Here is a 26689-nt window from a genome sequence, read left to right on the forward strand (position 1 = left end):
GCAACTTCTTTCATTTGTTTTCCAAAAAAAAAGCAAAAACCAACCAAAAAAAAGATGCAGAGGTGCTTTTTCAAGTAAAGGATCAGGAGGCAGCATAACCCAGCATTTTTTATCTACTTTCATATGGTTCTCCTGACTTAAAGCTCCTGTCTGTAGCTGAGAGCTTCCAAGAGCTTGCAGGAGAGGGTCTTGGCAGTGCTTTTTGAGAAAAGGAAGGGTTTTAATATACAGGTAGGCATTGTATGGTACTTCATAGCACCCATTTACCAACGAGGGACAGAAATTATTTCCCTGATGCGTCTGAACTGTGAAGAGGGATAAAGGCAGCATATTCCAGTGCGTATTTGTGGTGCAGTTGAATCTTCCCATGTATCCCAATTGCAGGTGCAATCTGCCTGTTTAGACGTATGAACCTACTGAACTGTGTTGAGCTTAAGCACAGACAAACATACCTCTGAGTTGCAACAGATAAATGGTATTTTAATCATAGCAATTGTGAACTTGGGTGATGGGAGTTGTTTTTTTCTTCTTTTTTTTTTTTAATTAATGTCTTACAACTCAAGTTCTCAGAAGAACCTAGAAGTTCATCTGAGAATCCAAATCAGAGGGCATTTCTGTGTCAAGCAGTTATCTGCAGGTGGGTAAGGCTCCTGGCGTGCAGAAAGCCCCAGACTGCAAGTAGGGGATTTTTGATATCTGCCTTGGGAAGACCAAATGCCAGGGAGGCTGGAGAAGGGCCAGGAGGAAGGAAGAGGCCTTCCCGGGGGCACGAGAGGCTTTGAAGTGTGACCCTGAGCAGAAGAGGGGTGGGCAGGGTGGGAGAGGAGGCGAGAGGCAGCCGGGGTGGGCAGAGGGGTGCGGGAGCTGCGGAGGCAGGGGGTGAAGGCAGGGGTCAGGGCACAGGGTGTGGGCAGGGGGTTCCCAGCCCTGAGGACAGCATTGCTGGGAGCTGGGTGCTCTCCCAACAGGCTGCAACAAGCAGCTGGGGGAAACCGGCTGGTTTTTAACTGCTGGTTTAACATAATGAGGGCTGAGCAGCCTCCACAGCAGCCCTGATCACACGCCGCAGGGGAAGCAGTGGCTGAAATATCAGTTTAGGAATCAGGAGACCAGGATTTTATTCTGTCATCTGCAGCTATTTCAAGAGTGACTTTGGGCAAGAAGCTGATGTGATTGTGCCCTGGTTTCTCTACCACCAAAAGGTGTTGCCCGCCTTCATACCCCGCAACTGAGTGTCTAGAAGTGGAAGCTTCTCCTCTTCCAGTGTGGCAGAACAAAAACATTAAATTGAAAATGAAATTAAAATATGGCAAGTTCAAAACTGTCAGAGGGAATACCTTTTTCACATAGGCTGATGCAAATCATGGCTAACACCAGTGACTAAGGTGAAGTGGCGTCAGTGGGAAACAGAATTAAGTGGGGTCCGTTTGGTGCCTATAAAAGTAATAAGCACACACTCATCGAGCCCTGACCCAGCGTTTCTTTTGTAGTTTAAAAATTTTTAATAAAGTATTTTTTGCCCGCCTTTTCCTAAGAAAAATGTTGAAATTAATCTTTGCTCATGTAAAATGCAGTTGCCATATGACTAATGGTTATTTTTAAAGTGCTGAGTGAAATGTATGCATGTGTGTGTCAAGGAGACAAAGAGAGGGAGTTTTTGTCTATTTACTGTGGTAATTGTTTATGAATATAGTTGTTTTTTCCAATTATCCTTTCCAGTTTTAATATATTAGCAGCCTTGTCTCCATTTCTGTCGGTTGAGGTTTGTGTGTAAATGTAGAAATTCATGCTGTCAAATATTTCAGTTACAAAAAACATGCTACATCTAAAGCATTGGGTTTTATTCATAAAATCCCATAGAACTGAGATGGGGAGATTTGTGGGAAAGATGGCACTAAAACTTAAACAATGGTCATACAAAAAACTGTGTGGCCATTCAGATGATTTCTGGAGCTTGAACTGAACATTTATTTCATGTTCAAAAACAAAGGAAAAACTCTGAAAGGGCAGAACTCATGCTAATACCTGAAGGAGAAGTTAAATCCAGAGTCAGGGCTGGAGAATTAGTCCTAAGGCATATTAGTATAGCTGCATGAGCAGAGATACAGTATGGAAGTGGAGAATTAATCTCTTCTAAACAGCTACATTTTGTAATCTTGCTTGTGCAAAAACCCAGTGGAAAATAGACGAGGTGGCCAGTGGAGTCTAAAGTCATTTGGAATAAATGAGTCTGTGAGTGAAGTCCTAGTCCCCTATATGTCAGAAGTAACAATCTCACAGAATTCACTTGGTCTACATTGTACTTAAAGTTTTAAGTAACTAGTGCCCAGCTGAGGCAACCACGATTGACCTCTGTATCAGGGGCAGTGTAAGTGCCAGATACTTCATCTGTGTGTGTGTGTGTTTAATGTGAAAGCAGCTTTTGTTTTACAATTGCTGCTCATGCCATAGCTTGTGGGGACTGGTTTTCATTAACATACTTAAGTTTTTTGTGATTTAACACTATTGCATGATCTGAGTGTTTCAAAATGTCTTGAGCAGGCCCTATCCAGAAGTTTGCCACGTGTCTCAGTGCCCTTTCCCAGGGCAGGAGTCATTTCACACTGCTGGCAGGACCTGATTTCCTCCAGCAGCACAGCAGGAACAAATCCTCACAGGTTTCAGAGGCTGTGAAAGTCTGCATGGTTTAGTAATCCCCTTCTTCATCCACAGAAATGAAGGGTCTCCATCTTTTTCTTCCTCAAGGTTAACTGCAGTTATACTGGAGCAGGGTATTTTAAATTTATACTATTTGGTTTTGGAGCTGGAGGTTTGTAAATGCTACTGTAAGGCTTCTGGTGTTCAAACATTATTTCATGTTGGCATTTTTATTTGAAGACCCAAACATGGCCAAGGAAAGGACACTTCTGTACTTTTCTTTTTGTGTTACATCTTCCAACTGGAATATTTTCAAGCACAATAGAATTGAACATGAGATTTGGAGAAGGAAAGAAAGGAGAAAAAGGAGTCAGCTAGAAGAGGTGATGACTCCAGTGGGGTACTTTGCAGTTTAGTTCTCTGGGGACTGAAAAATGCTTTCAACCAGTGTGATGTTGCAACAGCCCAAAAGAGGAGAGAAAAATCCACATCTGATCTAGACCAACCAGAAACTAAAAACAAGGGACACTTTGAATTCTTAGACTCTCACCACAACTGAAAACTGCGTTCAGGCCAAGGAACTGGAAAATCAGTTTCTTGGGTTTGAGAAATGCTTCCCTGAAGAGTCAGAAACAGCTTTCCATTTTAATTGGTACAGAAATGGTTGTATTTTGAAGCAGTGATCCTAACATTTGAACCCGTGCAAAGATTTGCAGTCAGGGCTATGAAGAGATTAGTGAAATACTACAGTAAAACCAATTTTTCTGTGACAGTTTCTTGCCATTTGGCTCTGTTAGTCTATCATTTGTGACAAAATGGAAAAATAAGATCTGTCTTCATAACGTACCAAAAAGAAATCTGACTGCAAACACAAGTCAGGAAGAGGCATAGGGACAGGAGCTGAGTGGTGTAACCCTAGATCAAGAGATGGTTATGAGAAATCATATACTGGGGACCTCAGAATCCCCTGACCAGGAGTAATTGAATGTGGTAATTGTTAAGGAGAGCTTTGAGAAGAAACGTTGAGTAAAAATTACTTACGGTGTGCTTGTTTTAAGAGGGAAGTGTAGTAAATTTCAGGACAAATTTTTAAGTGGCAATAGCACAGGCACGGCCTATGCTGTAGGCAAAATAAATTTTCTGAGCTAAATGACTGCTCTCAGTCAGCCAGGCTAAGTGTTTGTTTTTGGGGTGAAATACGTATTTCCTTCATTGCGCTCGTACGAGGATAGCTGAAGCCTGAGAGGAGGACTCTGGGGATCTGGTTGTAATGGCTGGTAATAACACCTGCCCTTTATGGGATGAGGGGTGAAGTCTTGCAAATTTGCATTGCACAATAAGTGATGAGATCAGAAAGCCCTGTACTTAGTTTTACAAGAATCAAGAAAATTAGGATTTTTCTATTAGTCTTGCACTTTTAAAAGTGATGTATCATTACTAGTCTGCTTACTGTGGAAGACATTAGGTTAAATAAATTAATCTCACAGACAACTGCCCTGCAGTCTTCCAGATTAAAATTATATATGTGTCAAGCATGATATTATTTTATATTTATAAATTTTTGAACAATATTTTCTTTAAAATTACTCAGTCAATATACTTGACTCTGGTAAAAGTAGCATGATTCCTACAGCCTGTATTTTACCAATTTTCAAAGCTTCTCTTTTGCATAAGAACACCACTGCACTTTGTTAACAGTACATGACAAAAGATAAAATCAAGGGAGTTTGAAGATGCTAGGCAGTCTGTTCTTGTAGCATCATGATTTTTTCCTTGCTCTTGCAGAACTGCAGTCAAGTAACAGACAGATCATTTTTTTCAGGATTAAAATCATGTATGTGGAAAATGAAGGAAGAACATCATATACTTCTGTTCAAGTTTGATAGGTGCTGTGGCCATTAGATGGTTCCAGAAATTCATTCATCCGTTCTATCCTTTCTTTTTCTAATGTTCTTTTTTCATCTGATGGCCATTGGAAAGCACAACTCACTGTGCTAGTTCATAAGGACAAGATGGTGTGTTGGAAGTATTCTGTAACAGGGATGGGGAACTTCACAGGGATGAAACAGAGCTTTTTTATGTTCCTCCAATGCACATTTAAGTATTTTCCTGGGTAGTGAGGACTAATACCTTGCATACATATGATTCTTGAGTGCAAATATACTTGCAAGCTCCAGCTCCCAAGAAATTCTCATCTGAAATTTGTTGCCTGCTTCATGGAGCTTAGGGCAAGTTCTGTTCACCTGTGGGGTTTTTTTCTCAGTATTGAGGTCTGAGTAGTGTTCCTTGCTTTGGCTAAATGAAATACATTTCAGAAGGCAGTTGCCTATTGCCAAGAAGAGCCCTAATGCAAGAATATTTCCATCTGGGATGACTAACATGTGCCCAATGTACGTCCAGAATCACATCCCACTCTGCAAACAAGATCCACTGATGAATTAATTATCTTCTTGCTCCAAAGGGCAGTCAAAAGATGAAAGTGAAAAACTGGACATATTTCAAAAAATGACATTATATGAAAAATAGGTCATTCAGCCAGATTGCAAATCATAGATTTTCAAAAACATGGAATGTCAGGCAGTCCTATTTGAAAAAATATGGCTTCCCTTGCTTGTTGCATATTTTGCTAGTGATGGAAAGAACATATTCATAAAGGAAAGACAGTGTTTTAACTCCTACTTAGGATACTGCCAACAGTACTCAGCTTGTTTGGTCCAGGCTTATGCCAATATAAATACAATGCATTTGTCCTTGTTCAGTTTGTAGTTCTTTTGTAACAGAAGCAGCAAAGTTATTTTGAACAGTTGTAAATATAAAACTTATACAGTGGTTTCTGGTATTTCATAGTTGCAAATATGGAGTCTGTTTTTTATGAAGACACTTGATTTTATTGAATGTGTCATATGCATGGCTGATGATATAAAACCCCATATAATAACCCACTGACTTCTCATATATCACTGACTCATTCAATAAAATATATAATTGTGGTGCTAATTAAATTGCGATTTTTAAGCTGTGTCTTTAACAAAGACACAGCTTAAAAAAGGAATTGCTTGTACCTACCAAGAATTAAAACCAGAGCTATGAGTCTAATTCAATATAGCTGTCAATTCTAAAAACAATACACAGAAGCTGCAACTTCTTAGCTTCAGAGGAACAGGTCTGAGGAGGTGTAAATCCTTCACTGAAGAAGAATGCACAACATGCTGCCTGCTGTTTAATTGGTGCTACATGTGTTAGCAGAGTAGAGACCATAACTACATAAATCCCCCCAAAAATCAGCTATTTAGTAATCTATTTGAGCAGTACCAGTGCTGACTTCCTGAAACTGGCAATCCAAAAAAGGCAATACGGTATTCATCTCAAAAATTTAAGCCCAAAGCCAATGTCATGTGTAGTCCTCTCAGATGCAATTATTTATTCTAGTATTCTAGTTTGTCTTGAATTTGCCCGGTATGTTTTTATATGCTGTGGTTTAAATACAGTGGTTTAAAGCCCTGGAAAGTCCAAGTAGGTATTAAATAGTCCATCACTGCAGAAATGCAGTGTCTGATTTTCTGAGATCATCCATGCTGTCTGTGAATATCTGATCCAACTCAGCACATCTGGGCATTTCTTCTGCAGCTGCCAGGGAGTTGGCCATGTATTCACAGAGCTTTCCCCTGTACCACCTACTGCAAGTGGTTGTGGTGTCCAAAGCAAAGACCAGACATAGAGCAGGCTCATTGGAGCTAGTAGGTGGATAATATTTGAAAAAAAACCACCAGGTTTGTAGGGAGAGGTTGTACTCTTATTAGGGCAATTTCTATAGTTGGGAAAAACAGGCAAGCTTCTAGACAGACAAGACCACTTCTGGTCTGGAACAGAAGCAGGGGTGTTCAAGCTAAGACCAAATGAAAACAATTGCTCTACTTTTACTTTGTCAAGTGCTGGTCAGACTGATTGACCACCTCCTAGAGCCTGCAGAGTCATCAAGCTCTGAGTTACGAAGAAAACATTTTTGATCCAGTTACCTCAGTCTGTATTAATCCCACATATGGCTCCACCAGCTTCAGCAGACAAACATCATTATCCAAGCATTTAATGATCATTTCCATTGAGGATTTGTTTATTTATAGAAGGCAGGGTGGCCTTTGTGGGCAGGACTCTAGGCTGAACCTCTGAAGCCCACTCTATCTTCCCTAAGCTGCTGGCCTACTGCGTGATCTGCAGTGAGTGGGTCTGTCTGTCTGTCAGCTTCTGTGTGGTAAATAGACATACCAAAACTGGCCTCCTTGCAAAGCCCTTTTATATCTACAAAGGAGAAGTGCTGCACGGCAGTTATACACTTCTTCATTACTAGCTCTTTTTCATGTGGTTCCTTTAATAGACATTTGAGTTGTGATAGTGTTACACCCTGTTCTCTTCTGAACAGGGTGTAACACTGCTGCTGCTGCTGGTAGCATCCCTGTTTGCCAAATGTGACTAGAAGACTCCTACTACTGTGATGTGAGCAGCTACAAAGTTATTTCTCTAAACTTCCTAATATTAGATATGCTCTTAAAAGGGAAAGGTTATGTACGTTCAGGAGCTACACAAGTTTCTTCATCTCCCTGGAAAATTATTGCAATCTGAGCAGGCACATGTGGAAATGAGTAACTATGTAGATGTTCACAGATTCTCCAGTAAATCTACAGTAAATGCCATCTTTGTCATCTTTAAATAAAACACAGGAAAATGAATGCTGAAGCATTTCCCATTATTCTTAATGTATATCTATGAGCAGTGAAATGCACAAATGCATAACCATATTTAACAAAAACAAATGCATGTACTATGAACATGCATATTATTGGTATTAAATAGTGTGATATATATATATATATATGGATGTATATGTATATATAAATTATGTCAAATAAATATTTAGGTTGCAAAGCCAAGCAACATTGGGTAGTGCAGAATGCAGATTTCTCAGGCATTCTTAATCAGCCCTCTTCAATATGTAGAATGATACAATTTTACTTGCATGATAACATATAGAGCTTTTTTCCTTAACAGATTCTTGCTTCAGCCAGTCAATAGGGGGACAGTTTTTTAACCTTTCTGCTTTTTATCTTATTCCATTGAGTCCTCTGGCCTCAAATCTCATATTAGTTCACATGATCAAAGTACTACACTGAACACAGTAAAAACATTAATCCACTTCCAAGGTTTAGTTTTGCTGTTGCTTCCCCAACAGCATCTTAATATGCCACAAATCCTGATGAACATGTCTCTGCAAAACATCTATGCAGGGTGAGAATTCTATTTTTTTACAATATTATTGCCATCTTGCAAAAGCACTTAAGCACAGGGAGAGAAAGGACAAAAATGTCAGAATGACAACTTTCAGTGAAGGCTGAAAGAGGGAGCTGTGGGAGCCTTTGCATGTGTAGAATTTCCCTAAGACTTTCTCCACTCAAAGCACAGTGCCAGCTGACTTCAGCTTTCAGCACTTCTGCATTTCAGGCCCCAGGTGTCTCTTGCTGAGCACCCAGAAAATGAAGCCAACCACTCAAGAGGGAGGAAATTCCAGAATTATGTCATCATGCCTACACGTGGGGAGGGGAAAGGAGCTAATCGTGCCCAGGCAATCCAAATTCTGGCATTTGCTAAGATTTTAGCATTTGACTCACAACCCTATTATTCTTTTATCTGAGTTTCTCTGTGTATGTGTATACATTTCTCTGTAAATAAATAAGGACATCTAAACTGCTTGTAATCTGCTAAAAACTCTTGCACTGCTTTCTTGGTAAAACTATTTTGATGTTTGTGCCCTTGGAAAAAGGCATGACGTGTTTTAATAACCTTTACTTACTTCCATTTATCCTTACTCTGCATTAGAAGCAGGAAAGGGATATAGGCAAGCAACGATTAGATGCCCAAAATCAGAGGAATCAAGGACTTCTAGAAACAGGGGTAAATTTGCTCCACTTCAACCTGAAAACCTGCTACTAAATCTCAAGTTCTAAACTTGATATATCATCCCTATCCACTACCAAATTGCAAGTGAAGCATTAAAAAGCATTGCAAGAAGCCTTAAAAATCCCAAACATTTCAGTTTAATATTGGTGTAGTTTTTGCTTGCTGCCTGAAAATTTTCTCAAACCCTTCACCTTCTGAAACTTCCCTGCACAAGCTGGCAGGTTACAAACAGGTTAAAATGGAAGCAGAAATCCATATTTAAACAGCTGGTTCCAAAATTTGGTGCTTTAGGGAATGAAAAACTTTAATGGAAGACTCACAAAACTTCTGTAGGAGCTGGTTTTATTAGTATCTACCATAATTCTGTCTGTGTGTATGCATCTGTACAGCATTGTGATTCTATCTGTGTGTGCATGGTTCTTGAGGTTAGCAGAATATTCACTCCCTGCTGCACCAGGCACTCACACTTCTCACCCGTTCTTTGAAACTGGGAGTGCCTCTCTCTTCCCTGCATCCCCATCTCCTCTAGCACCACAGACCAATGGCAGAAGGAGCTTTTTTTACCCCTCTTGTGTGTGTACAGCAGGAGACTTCTTCTCACCAACTCTCTGCTGACTGTGTTGGATGTTATCTGTCTTTCACCCAGTGGACAGAGTAACGTATTTACCCTGCCGAACTGCACTGCCCTGGCTTGCTGTCTAAAAGTTCATCCTTAGTCCTTCTCTGTAGAGTACCTAGGGAAAAAAGTAGGCACCAAAGGGAGGCATTGTGAGTACCCTACCTTTTTTTTCCACCTCAGGTTCCATGGTCTGACAAATCCCTGATAAAGAAGTTGGCATTCATTAGTAGTGCTTTTAATTCTGGAAATTCCTCTTCATCCATGCTGGATTCCTCCTCCCTTTCCAGCTTGGGAAGCACATGGTTATCCCTCGTCTCTGGTGGCTGGGGAGATGAGCTTTCCCTTTCTCCCCACTGCAGTCACTAGCAGTAAGGGGAGTGATGGGAGATTTTATGCCAAGATTTCCCCATTTTACCAACAGGGAAAAGCATATCTGTCCATGCTGAGACACCTCCTTACAGTATGTGGCTAAGCCCTGATCTCCAGCCAAGATACTGCAGAATCACAGGATATTCTGAATTGGAAGGGACCCACAAAGGTCATTGAGTCCAACTCTTAATTTAATGGCCCATATGGCAGCTAGCAACATGTGCCCTCTGGGCTTCTGGGAGAAGTCCTAGGGTAGGCAATGTGGTGGGAATAGTACGGTGCCTATTACGTTATTGAAAACAAAATACAGCTGCATGTTCCTGTTGGTTGAATGCAACCTGTCAGCACCAGCATCTCGCAAGAAGCCAGGACTGATTACAGCCAGCCTTCCCAGCAGAAGGTGCCAGTAACCAACCAGCTGGGGAAGCTTGATATGTTTTCCCCATTAATATGGTAGGTTAGAGAAGGGAGTGTGCCTGGAGAAACACCATAACACAAGGAACTCTATGGTGACAGCAGGTTGCTCAGAAAGCCCCAGAGGAACTGCAGTGTTTTCCTGATGGCTGAATGCCCCAGGGCCAGGACAACATGTGGTCTCTCATGCCATTGACCAATACAGGGCACCAGTGGCACTTACTATGCCTTGGTGGTATGTCAAGCTCCAAAATAACTGCAAAGTAATTCCTCCACAGCCCTTGGATTTACTCATCCTAATTGTTAAATACTTTTAGGAACAGCTCTATTTTCATTCCTCATAGTTCACAAAATCTAGAAAGCTGTATGTCTTTATCCTCTCAGGAATGTGAGTGGGTTGGGTGCCAGCCCTGGGCACAGGAAAAATGGATCACGTTGCTGTAACAAGCTGGTAACAAGTTATGAGGGCTAGGTAGACTCCAAGCCACTTTGGTGCATCACTGTCTTTTCAGCTCTGCTTGCATTAAGTTCTGGTCTGGACAATCAGAACCCTTGTAACTTCAGAGAAACATCAGGGAATGAATGGTTTGCCCTCCTGAATAAAATGAGAACATGTGAGTGTGGGGAGAGAGGGGGAGGGAGAGATGCATTTGCATAGGTCAGGAAAGGTCATTAAAACATCTGGCGGTAGTAACTGACATGTGTCAAATTTTAGTGTTCATTAAATTTGTATTAATGCAAGAATGGTTCCTAAGCTCCAAATTCCACTTTTGGTTGCTATATTCCCCCAGCTGATGGTGATGACTTTTCAGAACTGTGCCATGCTTGTTTTCTTGCTAGTGGCATCTGACCTGAGGTCAGTTTTCTGTTTAACCTATTCCTGTAGGTCAAAAGACAAATTAATCTGGTGAGAATTGAATTGGAAATGAGATATCTGGATAGCAGGTGTCCCAGCTGTGGAATAGCTGGCAGGCTGAAATGTATTTGTATCTGTCCTCATGCCATCCCAGAAGTCATATCCGAGGTCAGGGAGATATTCAGTTGACATCTGAGAGGGGAAGTTATGGGGAGCAGAAGTGGCAGGTGCCCTGTGCAAGAGGATTATCTTGCAGTCAGTAGGGAAATGTCTAAGAGTGTCACTCTGAGCATAAATGTACATGTTCCATGTATTGGGCACTTTGCCTTACCATTTTATAATTGTAAAGAAGTCAGACAATTTCCAGGACTCTTAAGGAGGAGAATCTAACAAATCTTTTTCTTCCTTTTTTTTCTTTTTTTTTTTTTTAGAGGATGAAGATGATGAAGAGATGGTGGAGCCAAAAACACAGGATGACTTAGAGACAGAAAAGCAAGACCAGAAGCAGGAAGTGAAAGAAGGTACTTAAAAAAATTAAAAGGATGATGTTAGATGTTAAAAGGACTGGATTCTGCCAGTAGTTACTCTCATTAGTAATTTCTACTATTAAGAACACTGAAATTGAAACAGTAACCAGTTTTAATGATTCAAAAGCATATGAGTATCATAAAAGCAGAAAATTGCATCCCAGAGACCTAGCTGGTAGGCCTGAGAAGATTGTGGAAGGCATGAGACTTGAGCCATTTAGAAAAATGTCCTATATATCCTTATAATTTGAAAATGAAGTAGGGATTCTTGGATCCCAGTACTGCTACTCATGGCTTAAATACCCTGCTTACGTGAAAGATTTAAAATGGCAATGCCAGGAATTCCAGCAGCTCTATAAAGTTTGTTGGCTTTCAGAGGTACTTGGAGCCCATAACTGTCTGCCTGCTTCAGAGGAACAAACTTAAACCTAGTGGTAGTCAGGAATCTTCCAGCAGAAAATAATTTGAAAAATGTTTTGTGTCAAAATCAAAGCATTTTGTGGGAACTGCCTCAAGGAACTTAAAAAATCCCCCTGAAGCCAGACTGGTCCAGCCCAGTCCAGCCCTTCTGTCCATTACTCTGCATTGAGATGTTCTGCACCATTACAAGAGACAAAAATTCAGGTTACTACATGCTTCTGGTGCAGACAAGAGACATTTGCTCAAGTCATGCATGTCAGCACTGATGTGGTAGATATATTTGGTGTCTCTTTTCCTTTCCTTGGACCTGTCCTACCTTTCAAATTAGAAGAAGGATGTGAAATTTGGTCTTCCTCATCTAGAAATTTACTAGGGTATTGGCTAGTAAAGGGTCAGTGCCTTCCACAGTCAATGCTCACTCCTGTGTTGAGTAGGGAAAAATAACTGAAATAGCAGCAGCTATTTCACATGGCAGCCCATGAAATCTTCAACTGGGAATACAGCAGCTGATGCTTATTTCTCATCCAGGGAGACTGGTATCTTTTCATCAGTATCCAAAATAATTAATCTGGTACACAGTGCCCACATTTGCTATCCTCACCCACTGAAGTGAGTTGCAGTATCAGCCATATAATTTTGACTATAAATTGATCTTTCTACCCTCTTTAGAGCACCACAGAAATCACCCATGCCATATATCATGTAGTGTTCACTGCTCGTTTAGGTCCTTGGGGAAATGTGGAGAGATAAAAGTCCTCCTGCTCCTCATCACTCTGCTTCTTCCACTGGCCCCAGCCACTGATGCCATGGGCAGAGGGGACCAGTGCAGAGAGCAGGAACAAAGTGTCAGGCAAGTCTGCAAAGGCAGGACTGAGGACATGAGCAAGAAATGTGGCAACATAGAAAAACTTCATTCTTTATGAAAATTACTTTTCTTTTCAAAACTGTGTGGTCAACTTGTGTATGGGCTTTTGAAGTCATTGGACCTATCAGTAAAAGATTATCTCTTTTACTGATGGCAACAGAAAGCCATAAAAACCTCTTCTACTGCACACTGTGCACAAGCACTGTCCTGGGTTGCTGAATGTCCCTGTGTTATTCAACTTAAAGCTTATCCCACACCCATTTATTCCCACAGAAAAGTGATGCTAATGCTTACACAAGGGGAGAAAGCACAAACTCCTGCAAGAAGAGAAGAAGAAAAAAAAAATCAAAATAGAGCTCTCAACTTATTTATTTTACTATTTTAATGGGCTTTCAAGTTAGCCTTTTATGTATTTTGCTTGCCAGCCACCACTGCCAGCATCTTTTATTTTTTTGCTGTGCTTCAGTCAGAGGGCAGTGCTCCCCTTCCCTGCCTAGCAGACCCCCAGGAGCAGTAGATCATCTGGCCTGGTTTAGCACTGGGCTCAGGCACACAAACTGCAGGCTGTAAAAGCAAGGCACAGCTCATTTCAGCAGAACTGACTTTGTGGGGTGCTAACATCTGACGGGGTTCAAGGAAGAAGAAAACATGCTCATTGCCTGATAGACAGTGAACTTGACCTGTAGTATCTGTTGTGATAGATAAAATAGTGGTGTGCTGCTGAGAGGCATTAAATGCTGTGAATCAAACGAAGCCTTCGTCCCCAAACTGACAAGGAACGGAGGCCCATTTTTTAGTGTTTGGTGTCATTCTCTCCCTGTTGGCTTTAGCCCTTTTGCCTACAAAATCCCATTTTCCTCTCTGTTGTAATCACCCTTCTCATGTTCTGAGCAACATTCAGAGTTTGAAGCCATCGTTTGTGTTTCATGGAAGTGATTAAAACCATGTTACAAGTCAAACAGGAGTTTAGAAGTACATTTCCTGTCGGTGCTGCACTCTGTGTGCCTACTCAGAATTAATAGCTTTTCTGCAAATTAGCACATAATGGGTTAAAAGCATGTTTATGTTGGCATTAAGTACTCTGGCTTCTTTTTCTCTGCAAGGCAAGACAATATTTTGCAAACTTTTTAAAGAATCTCTAATAGACATTATAGTGGCGCCATTCACACTGCTATATAGTAGTTAAGGCTGTGTCAGCACTTCCATTATGAATCCTGTTTTTCAGGGATTTATAACCCAGCCGTAAAAATTTGCTCTGGGCTGAAATTTGGTTTCAGCTCAGGGAGCACATTTTTTAACAGATTAAAAAAAATCAACATGGCCTTTTTTGAGTTATAGGAGTGTTAAGAAAAAATCCATGGGAGAGAGAAGTGCAGGGAGAGAAATGCAGACCATTTTTTCATGAATATAACTCAAAAATTGGTCAGGATAAAAAATAAAGTTTGGATGCAGTCTGTTCAGTCTCCCTCTCTCCAAGCCAACAGGACACGAGTGCTCTATTTTTATAATGGTATTTTAAGAGGAAACAGGATTTTTTTCCTATGTGGTTTATAGGTAGTTCAGTTTAATTCTTCAGACATTTATTGCATGCTTAATTTCCTCATCTTCCCCCTGCACACCCCAGCGTTGCTCTATGGGGTTTGGTGGGATTATTGAGCAGCCAGAGGTGTTTGTAGGGTCTGACCCTGGTTCTGGACATTTCCCAGCACCACTGTAAGGCCCTCAGTGCACCTGCATCGGGGCAGCCTGTCTGGCATGGCCCCTCTTGCAGAACTTCACTGCCATGGAGGCGTGAAGGGCAGAGGAACAGCTCGAGCCCCCCAAAGTGGAGTGGGAGATGAAGAACTGACTCGTTGAGCACTTGAAGGATCTGAAGCCTTGGGACCACCTTGTGCTGCTCCTGCCCGTGTCTCGGGCACAGGTTCTCCCCATTGTTTTTGGAAGAAGCAAGTGTGGGATACCTGACGGTGAACTGGGCTGGGCTCTGCCTGTTCCCAGCCTCTCCTGACCACATAAACAAGAGACTGGTCCCAAACTGTGGCAACAAGTGGGATGGGGTTTTTCACCACCAGAGAGCTCTGGAGCTCCACCTAAGGCTGCTCTTTGTGTCAGTAGAAACCACAAGAACAACGGGACAGGCTAGGTCTTAAAAGTGGGCCTCAATCTGCACTTATCTGAAGCCATGGGCATATCCACAGAAACTTGCACAAAAGGCTGTGATGGGAAAGGCTGGGATCTGCAGCTCTAACGACCTGCTGTGCCCTGCTCTTGCCCTGGCTCTGTGCATGGGGCTCGGGTGTCCAGAGCAGGCTGGGCTGGTGGGGATGGTTTTGCTCTCAACAGCTCAGGAATCAGTATTGGAAAAGCAAGACAGGTTGTGGTGAGGTTTGTCATGGCCAGAAATGCCATGGTTTTACTGCCACCAACACCACAGGGAGCTCAGGTGTGCCGACCCATCCTTACAGCCAGCTCAGGCATGCTCAGGGATGGTGTCCAGCACAGCCCCTGGAGAAGCACAGGCAGTGGGAACAGCCCTGCCTGGCACTGTATCAAATGTAAGGCTCTACAACTTGCTACTCTGAAATCAAAAAATCCCTAAATAAAGCTTGAAGTCTTCCTTTTTATGTTTAGTGGTTATGCCATGAAGGGGCTTGCCAGCACAACAAAGGCATGACATATATCAAACCGTGGTATGGGACACAGCAAAGCAGGATATGGCATTTGTCAAGCCTGACATGAAAGTGTAAAGCACAAGAAAAACAGGAGGATCACAGGATCAGCAGGCAAAGACTGAAAGCTGCTGAGAGCCACTTCACACCTTGCAGTTCTCACCCTGTGCCTTTCAGCCATGCTCCATCGTCAGCACATCTAAAGTTTACATGGATTTAAATAGATGCTGAAAGAAATAATACAGCTCTTAAAGGGGTTTTAATAATCTCCTTCTGTCTCTCATTATATCTCTGGGTTGATAACAAGGCTGCTTCCTGCTTTACTGTTTTTATTAGTTTGCCCTTTCTTTCATTCACTTAGTCCTTTTGGTCTTTTTCTTTTGGTTTTTTTTTTATTTTTTCCCTTTAATGGACTTAATTTTAATTTCTCTTGTCAGGTTTTTAGAATTGCTGAGATTCTAGGAGAATCTTTGTTATATTTATTTAAATGTGGAATGCGTTTTTTTGTTTTGTTCGTTTTTTTTATATTTTTATCTCCCTTGAGAGAAGACTCAAATTCTGGTACTTGAATATTTCTAAATCGGTTCCTGCACTGTTATCCCAACTATTTATGTTGTATTTACTACAAACCTACTTCTACTGAATAAGAACAAGTCTGCAGATATTTTTATCTGCATTCCTAAAGATTCAAGATGTTTTAATATCATTTTTTTGTTTCTTTCTGTTTTGCCCAAAGAAATTTATGGACAAAGAACCTGATGTGAAATATGGTATTTCTGAGGATTATGTTAAATCACATGAAATGATAAAATGTTCCTATTTCTGTAAATAATCTTGAGTAAATTGGTTGCTTTCACATCATGTTCAACTGTTGTTTCATATTCTAGACCTTCCTGTTCAAGCACAAGTATATAATATCTTTCATCACAGATACACCTCACAGTTTCTTTCCCTGTGGTGCCCTCTGTGCATTTATTACTCTGTAGAGCGATTTAATTTTAAATGTAAATTCCATTTTGTTTTGTAGAGTATTGTACATTGGCATGGACACAGGGCCTCTTTGGTAGCTGTCTCTGACATCCCAGCCCCAAAGCCCTTGCAGAGCAGCTGCTGGAGCTGCAGGGCTCTGTCCATGTCCCGGTGGGTTTGGGGACAGACGGGACCCGTCCGGCAGGACTTGGTGGCTGCACCACAAATCCTCCTGCCATGAGCTGTGCAGGGCCACAGATGGGTTCAGCTCCTTGGGGTGGGGTCAGAGCCCAGACACAGCAGTTCATAAGGAAGCTATGGTGCCGAAACAAAAGCAGACTATGGAGCTTTCTTTGCAGGAGTTTTCGTGGCACTCCAGGCAATAAGCACGTAACTTTTAGCAATGGTAAGCTACACACTGCACTGGGCTTTGTTCAGCACAGAAGGTTAGATGTGGTTGGTTTGGGTTTTATGCCAGAGAGAGCAGATACTTGAAGACAAATGCTGTATTCTTACAGGGAATTTCTGGAGATATTGTCACATCACAAAGGTCTCTGTGACAAAACAAAACAAAACACACTTTGATCATCTACTTATGTTTCTCAGTTTTCCTTAAAGAGAGCCTGTGTTTCTTGAAAGCTGAGATCAAAGTCACTGTAAGCTCCCAGATCGGAAGAAAAATTGCAGAAAATTACATAGGTTCTTTTTATTTTATTTGAGGTAATGGACAGACAGGGAGAAGGAACAAGAAGAAAATGGAAATGTCTCTGAAAGATAAATGGTTAGAAAACCTCCATATTTGAAAGAACAAGCCTGTCTGTTTGGGTTTTTTTGCTTATACTTCATGTATTTACAGTAGTTATAGCAATGTTTTACACTGGAAAAAGTAACGATAACATTCTTGTAAGAAGAGATTGCCTCAAATAAAACTTCAGAGGCAGCCGAATGAAAGAAGAAAATAAGGCTAAAATATGAAGCTTAATATTGCCAGGGGGCATCTGGTGTGTCAGTCAGATGAATGAGGTAAGCTGATTTATGCCCTAAAAACTTTAGCCAAGGTGTTCCTGATGGTTTAATAGACTGCTGGCCTCCCACAGATCATTGCTAACTGCAAGGGAGATTTTGCTGAGGTAGAACTACAATCATGTGTTTCTCCACTGCTTGTGAGCACTCCACAGCTCCCAAGTTTTTTATTTTTTGCCTTTTCCCTTTCTATTGATTTGGGGTTGTATTTTCTTTGCAGTTTTAGTCAGCAAATGGCCGAGTAATAAATTTATATTTCCAAGCTGTAGAGAGGATTTGATTTAGCAAATAATTTTTACCATTTGCAGCAGTTTAACATGAGTTTTCCAGTTGCCTTTGCAGTTATTTTCCCCCTCTTTATGCCATTTCTCTGCATTGTCATGCTTGTTGTCTTTGATTCTGGGAAAGCAATGCTTTAGTGGTGACGATGGGATATTGCCTCATTAGAGGCTTCCTTGCCAGATGAGTTCCCTCACTGCCAATTACTGTTCAGCAATGGATGCTGCAATAGGTCAAGCTGTACTTCTTGCTAGTCTTTTCTTTCACATGCATTGCTTCTGTGTAAAGCACTTAGGGGCAAATTGTGCTCCTGCCTTGGTAATTGTTGCTCTGCTACTCAGGGGGACCATGTCAGAGGATGCAGATATTCTCTGGATGTGTGGAGCTCCACAGGGACCCCTAACCTGCTGGTAGGAGACATAGGGCCAAGGCCATAGGACATCATCAAAGGCCAAAGTTTATAACTTTTTAGCTGCTCTGTTTCCTGACAGCTAAATTGCTCCTGCACCTTTTGCATTTCTCCTGCCCTCTCTCTTTAGCTCATTGTAGTGCAGAGATTTTGTCTTTCAGAACTAATCCTTTGACCACCTGAGGCAAACTTTGAGGCAAAGCATGGTGATAGCAGCCTCTCCCAAGCACAGCAGCTCTGAGAGCAGGTATGCTGAAAGCAGGGGGAGCTGAGTACTGCAGGGGTGATGACCACATCACTCCTCCTGCCTGCTGCTGTGCCCTTCCATCCATTCCTGCCCCGAGGGCTGGTGGTGGCATTGTGCCCCATCCAGTTGGACACTGGAGTGCATGAATCCAATGAAGCAGAGGAAAATCAGATGGAGAGCAAGGGCCACATCTGCCTGTTCACTGAAAGAAGCTGTGTGGCATAGCACAGAAACTAGAAAATCATTTTGAGCTGCAGCTTGAAACTGTGTCACTCACTGTTTAATTAAACATTGAGACATGTATGACAGGGCTGGGAGTTAAACTTTGCTGTATGGTGGGTGTTCTCTGAATTCCCTTTTTTGGCTGCCAGTGTTTTAAGCCAACATGGCCTACGGAGGCTGCAAGGTCATTTTCACAGGTAAACACCTCAAATCTGTAGTCTAAAGCTAAATGCTTTAGACTTTCAAACAGTAGACCTTTGATCTCCTGTTAAACTTTTACGTAGGAGACTCTGTAGTTTTGCAGTAAATCCGTTTGTGATATGTTGTTTGTGTTCCTAATTATAAATTTGGAACAAAATTCTCTGTCAGCAGAGCTTTTTATGCTGGGAATTTAGGCTAGTTGCAAGGTTGGTTTGGGGTAACTGTAAAGATACTAATGTCATTTCTTGAAATACAAGTAATTCTGAAATAGAACTATAATGATGATTCAAAGCACTTGTGGGCAAATACATCATCAATATACAGTAGTGCCAGAATATCAATATGACCGTGATAGTGCAATTGAGAAGAGAATTTTTTACTGTAGTAACCGCAGCATCCCAACTTTCATTCCCTCTGATGCTCACATTTGAGTTGTAATTTACCAACAGGTCGTTAAAATGATGGAGATGTTGCATTGGTGCGTTCTTTAAAGACAGTATTTTTCAAATGAAGGGCCCAACTGGAAATATTGGAAGTAAAGGTTTAGCAACTCTGAGTACATGCAATGAAGCAACTTCATCTTGGGGCAGACAGGCTATTCTTACTGCTGCCCACGACAGCCCCTACCCCTCCCAGGGCAACTTTGCCCATGGCTCGGTGATGTTTGTTGCTCTGGGTCTTAGGATTCCTCTGCAGGAATAACACTGCCTTAAAGAAACTGCTGTTTGGCTGGTTGCTTTCAATTCTGCTGCCTCAGAGAATATCTTTGGTTATTCACTTCATTACTTTGCAAAAGCTCTGAAGTAAAGACAGAATTTGTCAGTGACACCAAGTAGAAATTGGAAGAATTGAAGGGAGAGATTATGTGAGACCTTTTAATATACAGAACTGTAGTATAAGTTAAGAAGATTATTTTATCTTCAGCTCCTCTGACAGGTCCTCTGTTACATAAGTGTTCTGCTTTTTCCAGTTAGGTATTGCCTAAACGTCAGTCACGGCCATTTCCTGAAATAAGAACACTGGGTTTATTTAATTTGGGGGGTTTAAGTATTTTTCATTTCAGAATAATAAATACATAAGATACAGGATCTCTTCTATGTAAAGGCTACATTCTGATAATATACAGAAGTATGTTTAGACATATTAAAAACTTCTTAGTCATGATTTTAAGAGTAAAGCTTTGATTTTTTTCCTGACATGGCTACAGAAAGCTTTCATGTCAAAAGAAACCCACTGAAGATGTTGATTCATTGGGAAAGGAGTGAAATGTCATACTCCTAACTTCATCTTTTCATTTTCCAAGCTCCTCCTAGAGAACTGACAGAAGAAGAAAAGCAACAAGTTCTCCATTCAGAAGAATTCCTGATATTTTTTGACCGCACAATACGTGTAATTGAGAGGGCTTTGGCTGAAGATTCTGACATCTTCTTTGACTATAGTGGCAGAGACGTAGAAGAGAAAGATGGGTCAGTTTTGGGTTTTTCTGCTTCTGTAAAATAAGTTTTATAAAGATAAGTCAAATAACAGGAAGCCTTCATTTTAAACAAAATTTAACATTTTTATTCTTAAGAAAAGCTTAAAATCTCTCCGTGAAGGCCTGGGTCTCTTTGTCATCTGAAATGATATTTTAAAATAGTTTTGTGATTTACTGATCTGGGTTTTGGCAGGTTTTTTAATTTGTGTATTATTCAGCTGGTTTAATCTTTTGTTTCATTTTTGTGATGAAATTCAAAATTCTGGGAAAATAACTGAAAGAGATAAATGTGTGTATGCACAATGTGTGTGTACATGTAAATGTGTACATTCCAGTGGTGTACATGTGTGTGCTTATGATATTTTCACAAATTCAAACTAGTGTTGTTTATATTCTACTACTGCCTCAGGTCTGTAATGGATCCCACTTTACCATGCATTGTGGGGATGAAAATTATCTCCCAAAACATTTGCAATCTTTACAGCTAAGACGAGAAGTGACAAGTTTTGTTCTCAGCAATTGATATGGGAGCAAAGCAGTAAAACTTGTTAGTTGGAGAGGAAATATTTAGGTTGCAACAGCTATGTGTCTGTTGAAGCCTCATGGCAAATCAGTAGCTGTATTGCATGGAAGTCACTGGAGGTTAACCCAGAACAGCATCCCTATGGACCAGCTGAGTGCATCAGTGTGGCAGTGTTGGACCAGCACTGAGCTTCAGCATGTCCTTACAGAGTCACACAGCATCGGCTGTCTCCATCTCTGGGAGAAGGTGCTGTACCTTTAACATTTTAGGAATCAAAAGTAAGAAAGGTTTCGTTATAGCTTGGAGGTGGAAGTTCTTAAAAGAGGGAGCTGAATGCCAGGGCCAGGTTCATCCTGGGAGACAAAGAGGGCAGAGATGGCCCAGGGTGACCCAGAAGAGTCAGGCAAGCAGCGAGAAATTTATGTGGTTTTGTGAAACAGGCCTAAAATTTGTTCCTTGTTGCATCATTTTCAGCCAGACAGTCAGTGAGAGCAATTAAATCAAGGTGGCAGACTTCCCCAGGCTGAGCAGAGATCTGAGAAGTAGCCAAAAACTTTTGAATGCTTTTCACAGCATTTGAACCCTGGTACTTGAAAATCTGTCACTTTGTTTGAATTCACACAGAGATGTTCAAGCAGGAGCCAACCTGTCCTTTAACCGGCAGTTTTATGATGAGCACTGGTCAAAGCACCGTGTCGTCACCTGCATGGATTGGTCTCTTCAGGTAAGATGTGGATTTGGGAGATATGTTTCCATATCACTTCCACTTCTCCCTATAAAACTTATGGGCAGCCTCTGTTTGCTCTTTTTATACAGAGCAGGATGTTATTTTTGAGATAACAGCAGGGCCCTCCCTATGTGAGTGAAAGCACTTTTCTCTGTGAAGAAAGTGGTGGACAATAATGAACATGTCATTTTTTTTGTGTATGTTACTTGGTCTTCAAAATCAGGATGTTATGTTAAAACCCTAGCTTAAACCCACCAAGATTAAATTTTTACTTTTCCTCCCTCTTTCACTACTTCGGCCAAAAATGGACATTTTTTTAGGACAAAAGGTTTAAAATTAAACAAACTAAAATTAATTTACTAAATATACGTAATTATACATAGTAGTATATAAAACTTTTTTTAAATGGTGAGAAATAAAATTAATTTTTCTAATATACTAAAACTTAAAATGTAAAAGTATCTGAACAATTTGAAAATATTGAAAATAGGTCTTTCAAAAACTGCTGGGTCCTGTCTTCAAGTGAGGGAAGAGGAGGCTGCAGCTGCTCTGGGTCATGCTAAGGCAGCGTGCCTGGAATGTACCCAGTTTCTCTGCACTGCAAAGCATTGTCACTGGAAAATAAAACTGATGATAGACCTGCTTAAGCTCTCCAAAACCACTGCAATCACATCAGCAAAGTACAGAAACCAGTTTAATTAGTTACTCTGTTGGAGAGCTGGGATTATCAGACATCATCACAGGTCCTGTTAAATGAATTTGGTTCCGGTTTTATTCCAGCCCCCTTTGTCCTGTTTCATCGTTGTTAGCCTGTTCCTAGGTTCTGGCCTGGAGCAAAGTATCTGGTTTCCCTGGGGAGAGAACCAAGGAGACTCTGCTCCTCAATCCGCCATACCCATATAACAAAACTGCCCCAAGAGGACATTGAGGTCAAAAATGCAGGCACAAGCCGGGCTGGCTACTTGTCCCTAAACCCAGCCTCAGGTGTGCCATGGGATAAGAAGCACGGGGACTTTAAATCCATGCTTCTCTCTTTCCCCTTGGAATGGCCACAGAGCTACTTCCATCCCTCTGGGTACTTCCCAGGCAAGGTGGCACTGCCTGCACAGAGGACCTGGAGGCTGCAGAGAGGAGAAGAGTCAGGGGTCCCAGTGAGCACGGCTGCTGGGCTGAGGAGGTCTGGGTGGTGCACAACAGCCACTTGCAGAGAGGCTTCTTGTAACAGCCAGCTTGCACTCCATGTGTGAAATGAAGGATTTATACCTTTGCTTTCATACAAAATATCAGCCTAGAAACAGGTATGCACTATTGTGATGTGGGTGGCCTTTAAGCACATATGGATTTCCACAGAAATCAAATATAAGCCTGAGGAAACACTTATCTTAGGTTGTTCACTTGTTCAGGGGCTGGAAATTACATGGAATTCTTATCTGATATTTTCCTAACAGGCAGCTCTTACTGTATTCCCAGGGCAGCAAGAAAAAAAGCCGCCTCAGAAGAGCACTGCCAAATGTAATTGTTCAGCCCCTGGGGCTTGAAGGCATGTTCTGCTTCCCACCTCTTTGTTCCAGGGTGGCCCCTCCTGCCTTCCTCTTTGTTAACTCCTCATGCTCAGCTCCCTGGCACCCCAGCAGGGGCTTCTCTATGTGGGGGGCTTCTGCATGCTGCCCTGCAGTAGCTTGGGAGTATGGAGTTGCCTCCTCTCCTTCCTGCTTTGAGTTGTATCCACGAGACAAGAGCTGGAGCCAGACAGAGGTATTTCACCTAACCACTAGCTCTGCTGCTCACACATGCTCCAGGACATGACAGTGTCCACTGTGCCAAAGAATAACTTGAATAATCATGGGAACTGCAGAACACATTGCTCAATTTTCTGCGATAAAACTGCTGCTGCGAAACAGCCTGGAGGCAAATAGAAGCTTAATCAAACAAAGGACATTGATGCATTGATTAAACAAGTTACTCTGTTCCCAGACACATGTAGAATACAGTCTCAAACATGTGGGATCATTCATAGCGTTCAAGTTAACCCTCTAGCCCCTTGATTCCTTCACAGAGCAACAAGAAAATGGCTTAGGTGCTTAAGAATCTTAGGGAAAGGCCCAACAGACTGAGAGTAAACACAAACAAAGATAACACCTTACTCTGTCCATGAGATCACCTAAAGCCAAGAAAATCATGGTCTCTGGCATAGTGATGTGTCTTTCTGGACCCTCAGGCAGCAGCCTTGAAGGAGGTTTTGCACAGCACCATTTCTATGTTGCTTTCATTTACAGGACATGTGGGCACCTGGTGAGGACTGAAACTGTGTAAATGGAAGTAGATTGAGTGGGGCATTGGAGTGTGCAGTGCCAGAGAGGATTTAGGGTACTGCACTTAGCTCTGTCCTTTTAAGAGTCAAAAAGCCTCATAATGGTGTTACCCAGCTCGGTATGACCCCAGCATCTGTGTAAACTTTAAACTGTGTTTTCAGTCAAATACATAAACTGATTGCAAAACCTGCCAATAGACCAGCAAGATTTGAGTCAGTGTCTGTTTTTGGCCACACGTGCTGTGAACCATGGCCACTAACCTTCCCAGGAGCACGAACCAGCCCCAAAGTGCTTCAAAATTGGTACTTTGGACCTGGTCACACACCCTAGCTGGTTGTTGTCATGCTGGCAGGAGGGCTTGCTGCTTCTGTCTGCCCACGTATCTGCCCCTCCATGACTGCAGGCTCAGCCACTCGTGTGAATGGTCCCCAACCTGTTCAGCCAAAACGTGATGCGCTGTCAAGAGCCTGCTGCACACTCTGTTTACTTGGCCATGGGCCAGCGTGGGATGAAAAGGTTCAAAGGAGAAGCTGAGCTTGCTGTTCAGAAGTGGTTGTAAGCTCTGTTGCAGGAGTGAGAGAGGAGAGGGTGAGATGAATGAGAGCAGTTGAGGGCAGGGCTGGCACAACTGTGTCCACAGAGGTGGCATCACAGGTGTGGGATTAATTCACCCTCAGGTGCCCCTCATGTCTTGATGAGGGAGAAGACATGGTTGGTTGGTCTACTGCTTTCTTTAATTTCCATGCAAGTGAATTAGGTGCTAAATTGTTCTTACAAGCTGTGCCACAGCCAGGCTCTGGAGGGATGTAGGTACAATCTAGTCAGAGTTTCCTTAAAATAGGAAAGGGGTAGGCTGTCCTTGTGTCACTGCTGATTCTTCCACACATGGGTCCAGACTCATTTGGAGCAATGAGCTTGAATAGAAAAATCATCAGCTCTGTGATCCATTATCCATAGAAGCGTGCAGAATGTGGGAAGCCTCAGCTGCTGGTGGCAGAAGTTACAGCTGTGTGCATCATTTCTTCCAAATGGGTTTTGAGAGCAGAGAGGTTCAGACCCCCAATAATAATGATAGAAAGGGTGGTGGTTTGGGGTTTTGTTAATTGTTAAAGTGCCTTTGGACCAAATTCACAACTCCCAAATGAGAGTTTCTTTGTCCTGCTTCCTACCAGCTGCACTGTTCTCCTGTAAAGTGGTGGATGGTTTGGCAGGAATTTACCTGGGAAAGACAAAAAGTGACAATAATTTGCAGCTGCTGAGAACTTTTGAGGGAAAGCATTTCTAATTTACAAGAGGAGAGTGTAGGTCTTGCACAACTTGGGCTGTTGACTTGTTGGTCTGCAGAAGCCACATGCTTTTCTCTGGACATGCCATAATCTCCACTGCCTTATCCCTCTAAATAGGCAAATACTTAGAGGGAAGGACCGAGTTACCAGAGGTGGCTAGTGTCAAAAATGTGAGTGAACAACTGGGAGTTACTAAGTAGACAGAAAGTAATTAATATTTTGTGGATAAATTGTTACTTCTTACAGTGTTTTAAAATGACACAAGGTCATTGAGGCAGCGTGAAATTCTGATTTTTCATATATGATATTATGTATATATAGATATGGATATATAAACAAAGAAAATAAATATGTGTGTTGCATATCTACTTTATACAGCAGTGGATAATGGGTATATAAAAAAGTGTGGCTCTGTTTTTAGAGTGCTTATTGCATCAATCCTACTGAGTCAGTGGAATTCAAGGTCACCCTGTGCTTTACAAGATGACCTCAGCATCTTGCAAAATTGAGCTTCTGTGAAGAAAATGTTTTGTTTGCCATTGAATCATCAAGAAGAGCTTTCAAGTTGATTCTGTGCATAAGTGAATAAGAGTGCATAATGAAATAAGAAAGAATAGTTTTCAGGAATGCTAAAAAAAGTGAATTTCAGAATAAAAGCAAGTCATCCCTATGGCCATAGTGTTTTATTATCAAAATCAATTAAGATAGCAGTTTGTCCCTGTAGAGAAGCTGAGCAAATACATTAAAATTATTCAAGCTTTCAAATTTTTCTTCCTCCATCCTTTTCATTCCCTTTATAAATATTTTGCTAGTTATCTTTCCTTAAGAATTACTGGCAGAAAATAACATTGCCTTTGGGATATTGTAGAATAACTGATAGAGAGCAAGTATCAGGGGCTTTAAGGACATTAGGGATGAGTAAAATGTAAAACCAAAATGAAGCAGAATAATATGATTGAGCTAGCATGTATTTTAATTAAAACCAGATATTGCATATTTACTGTAGATTATTTCTCTCTGCTATGATTTTGTGTAGGTTTTTCATTATCCATGTTATTTTATTTGCATTTTCTTTTCCCTTCTAGTACCCCGAATTGATGGTTGCATCTTATAACAATAACGAAGATGCTCCACATGAGCCTGATGGGGTAGCCTTGGTGTGGAACATGAAGTTCAAGAAAACCACACCAGAATATGTGTTCCATTGTCAGGTAAGGCTGAGGAGCCCATTGATTTTATGCTTTCGACAAACCAATTTACTACATGGTGCATCTCCCCACTGATTATATGAAAAGGTTAAGGTTAAAAATAGGCAAATTTAGTAAAAGTACAAGTGACAGTCCAGTGTTTTTAGAAGGCAACCAGCCTTCTCAAACAAAAGCCTGACAGGGCTGCATGTCATTCTTTGTCTATTTAAAACAGTCCCTAGGAGATTTAGTTCATAAATCCCTCGCACTTATGAAGCAGCTGTGGTGTACCACTTCCTCATCCAGGCAGTAACACATGCTTTCCCACCCACGTTAACTTCCTCACATCCTCTGCACTCAAGCTGCCTACCCTTGCCTTGGTTCTGCTCAATATCATGTTTTGCCTTTAAAATTGGGTAGTAAACTTTGCATTTTTGGACATGTGACTGTCTTCCAGCTTAATCAGAATGGTATCGATTTCGAGAACTACTCCACCAATTCCTTT

At 41.5% G+C, this 26689-nt stretch overlaps 1 protein-coding gene across 11 annotated transcripts in view; it reads left to right on the forward strand.

Moving 5' to 3' along the window:
- The window catches only part of DYNC1I1 (dynein cytoplasmic 1 intermediate chain 1), a 183064-nt gene that overhangs the window by 89180 nt on the left and 67195 nt on the right, over positions 1-26689 (forward strand). For all 11 annotated transcript variants that reach the window (XM_064410729.1, XM_064410669.1, XM_064410677.1 and 8 more), the window contains 4 exons: positions 11276-11365; positions 19979-20141; positions 21297-21396; positions 26083-26208. In XM_064410729.1, the coding sequence (XP_064266799.1) occupies positions 11276-11365; positions 19979-20141; positions 21297-21396; positions 26083-26208 (479 nt within the window). The remainder of the gene's footprint in view (positions 1-11275; positions 11366-19978; positions 20142-21296; positions 21397-26082; positions 26209-26689) is intronic.

This window comes from Passer domesticus, chromosome 1 (genome assembly GCF_036417665.1).
Source record: "Passer domesticus isolate bPasDom1 chromosome 1, bPasDom1.hap1, whole genome shotgun sequence".
NCBI classification, from domain to species: Eukaryota; Metazoa; Chordata; class Aves; order Passeriformes; family Passeridae; genus Passer; species Passer domesticus.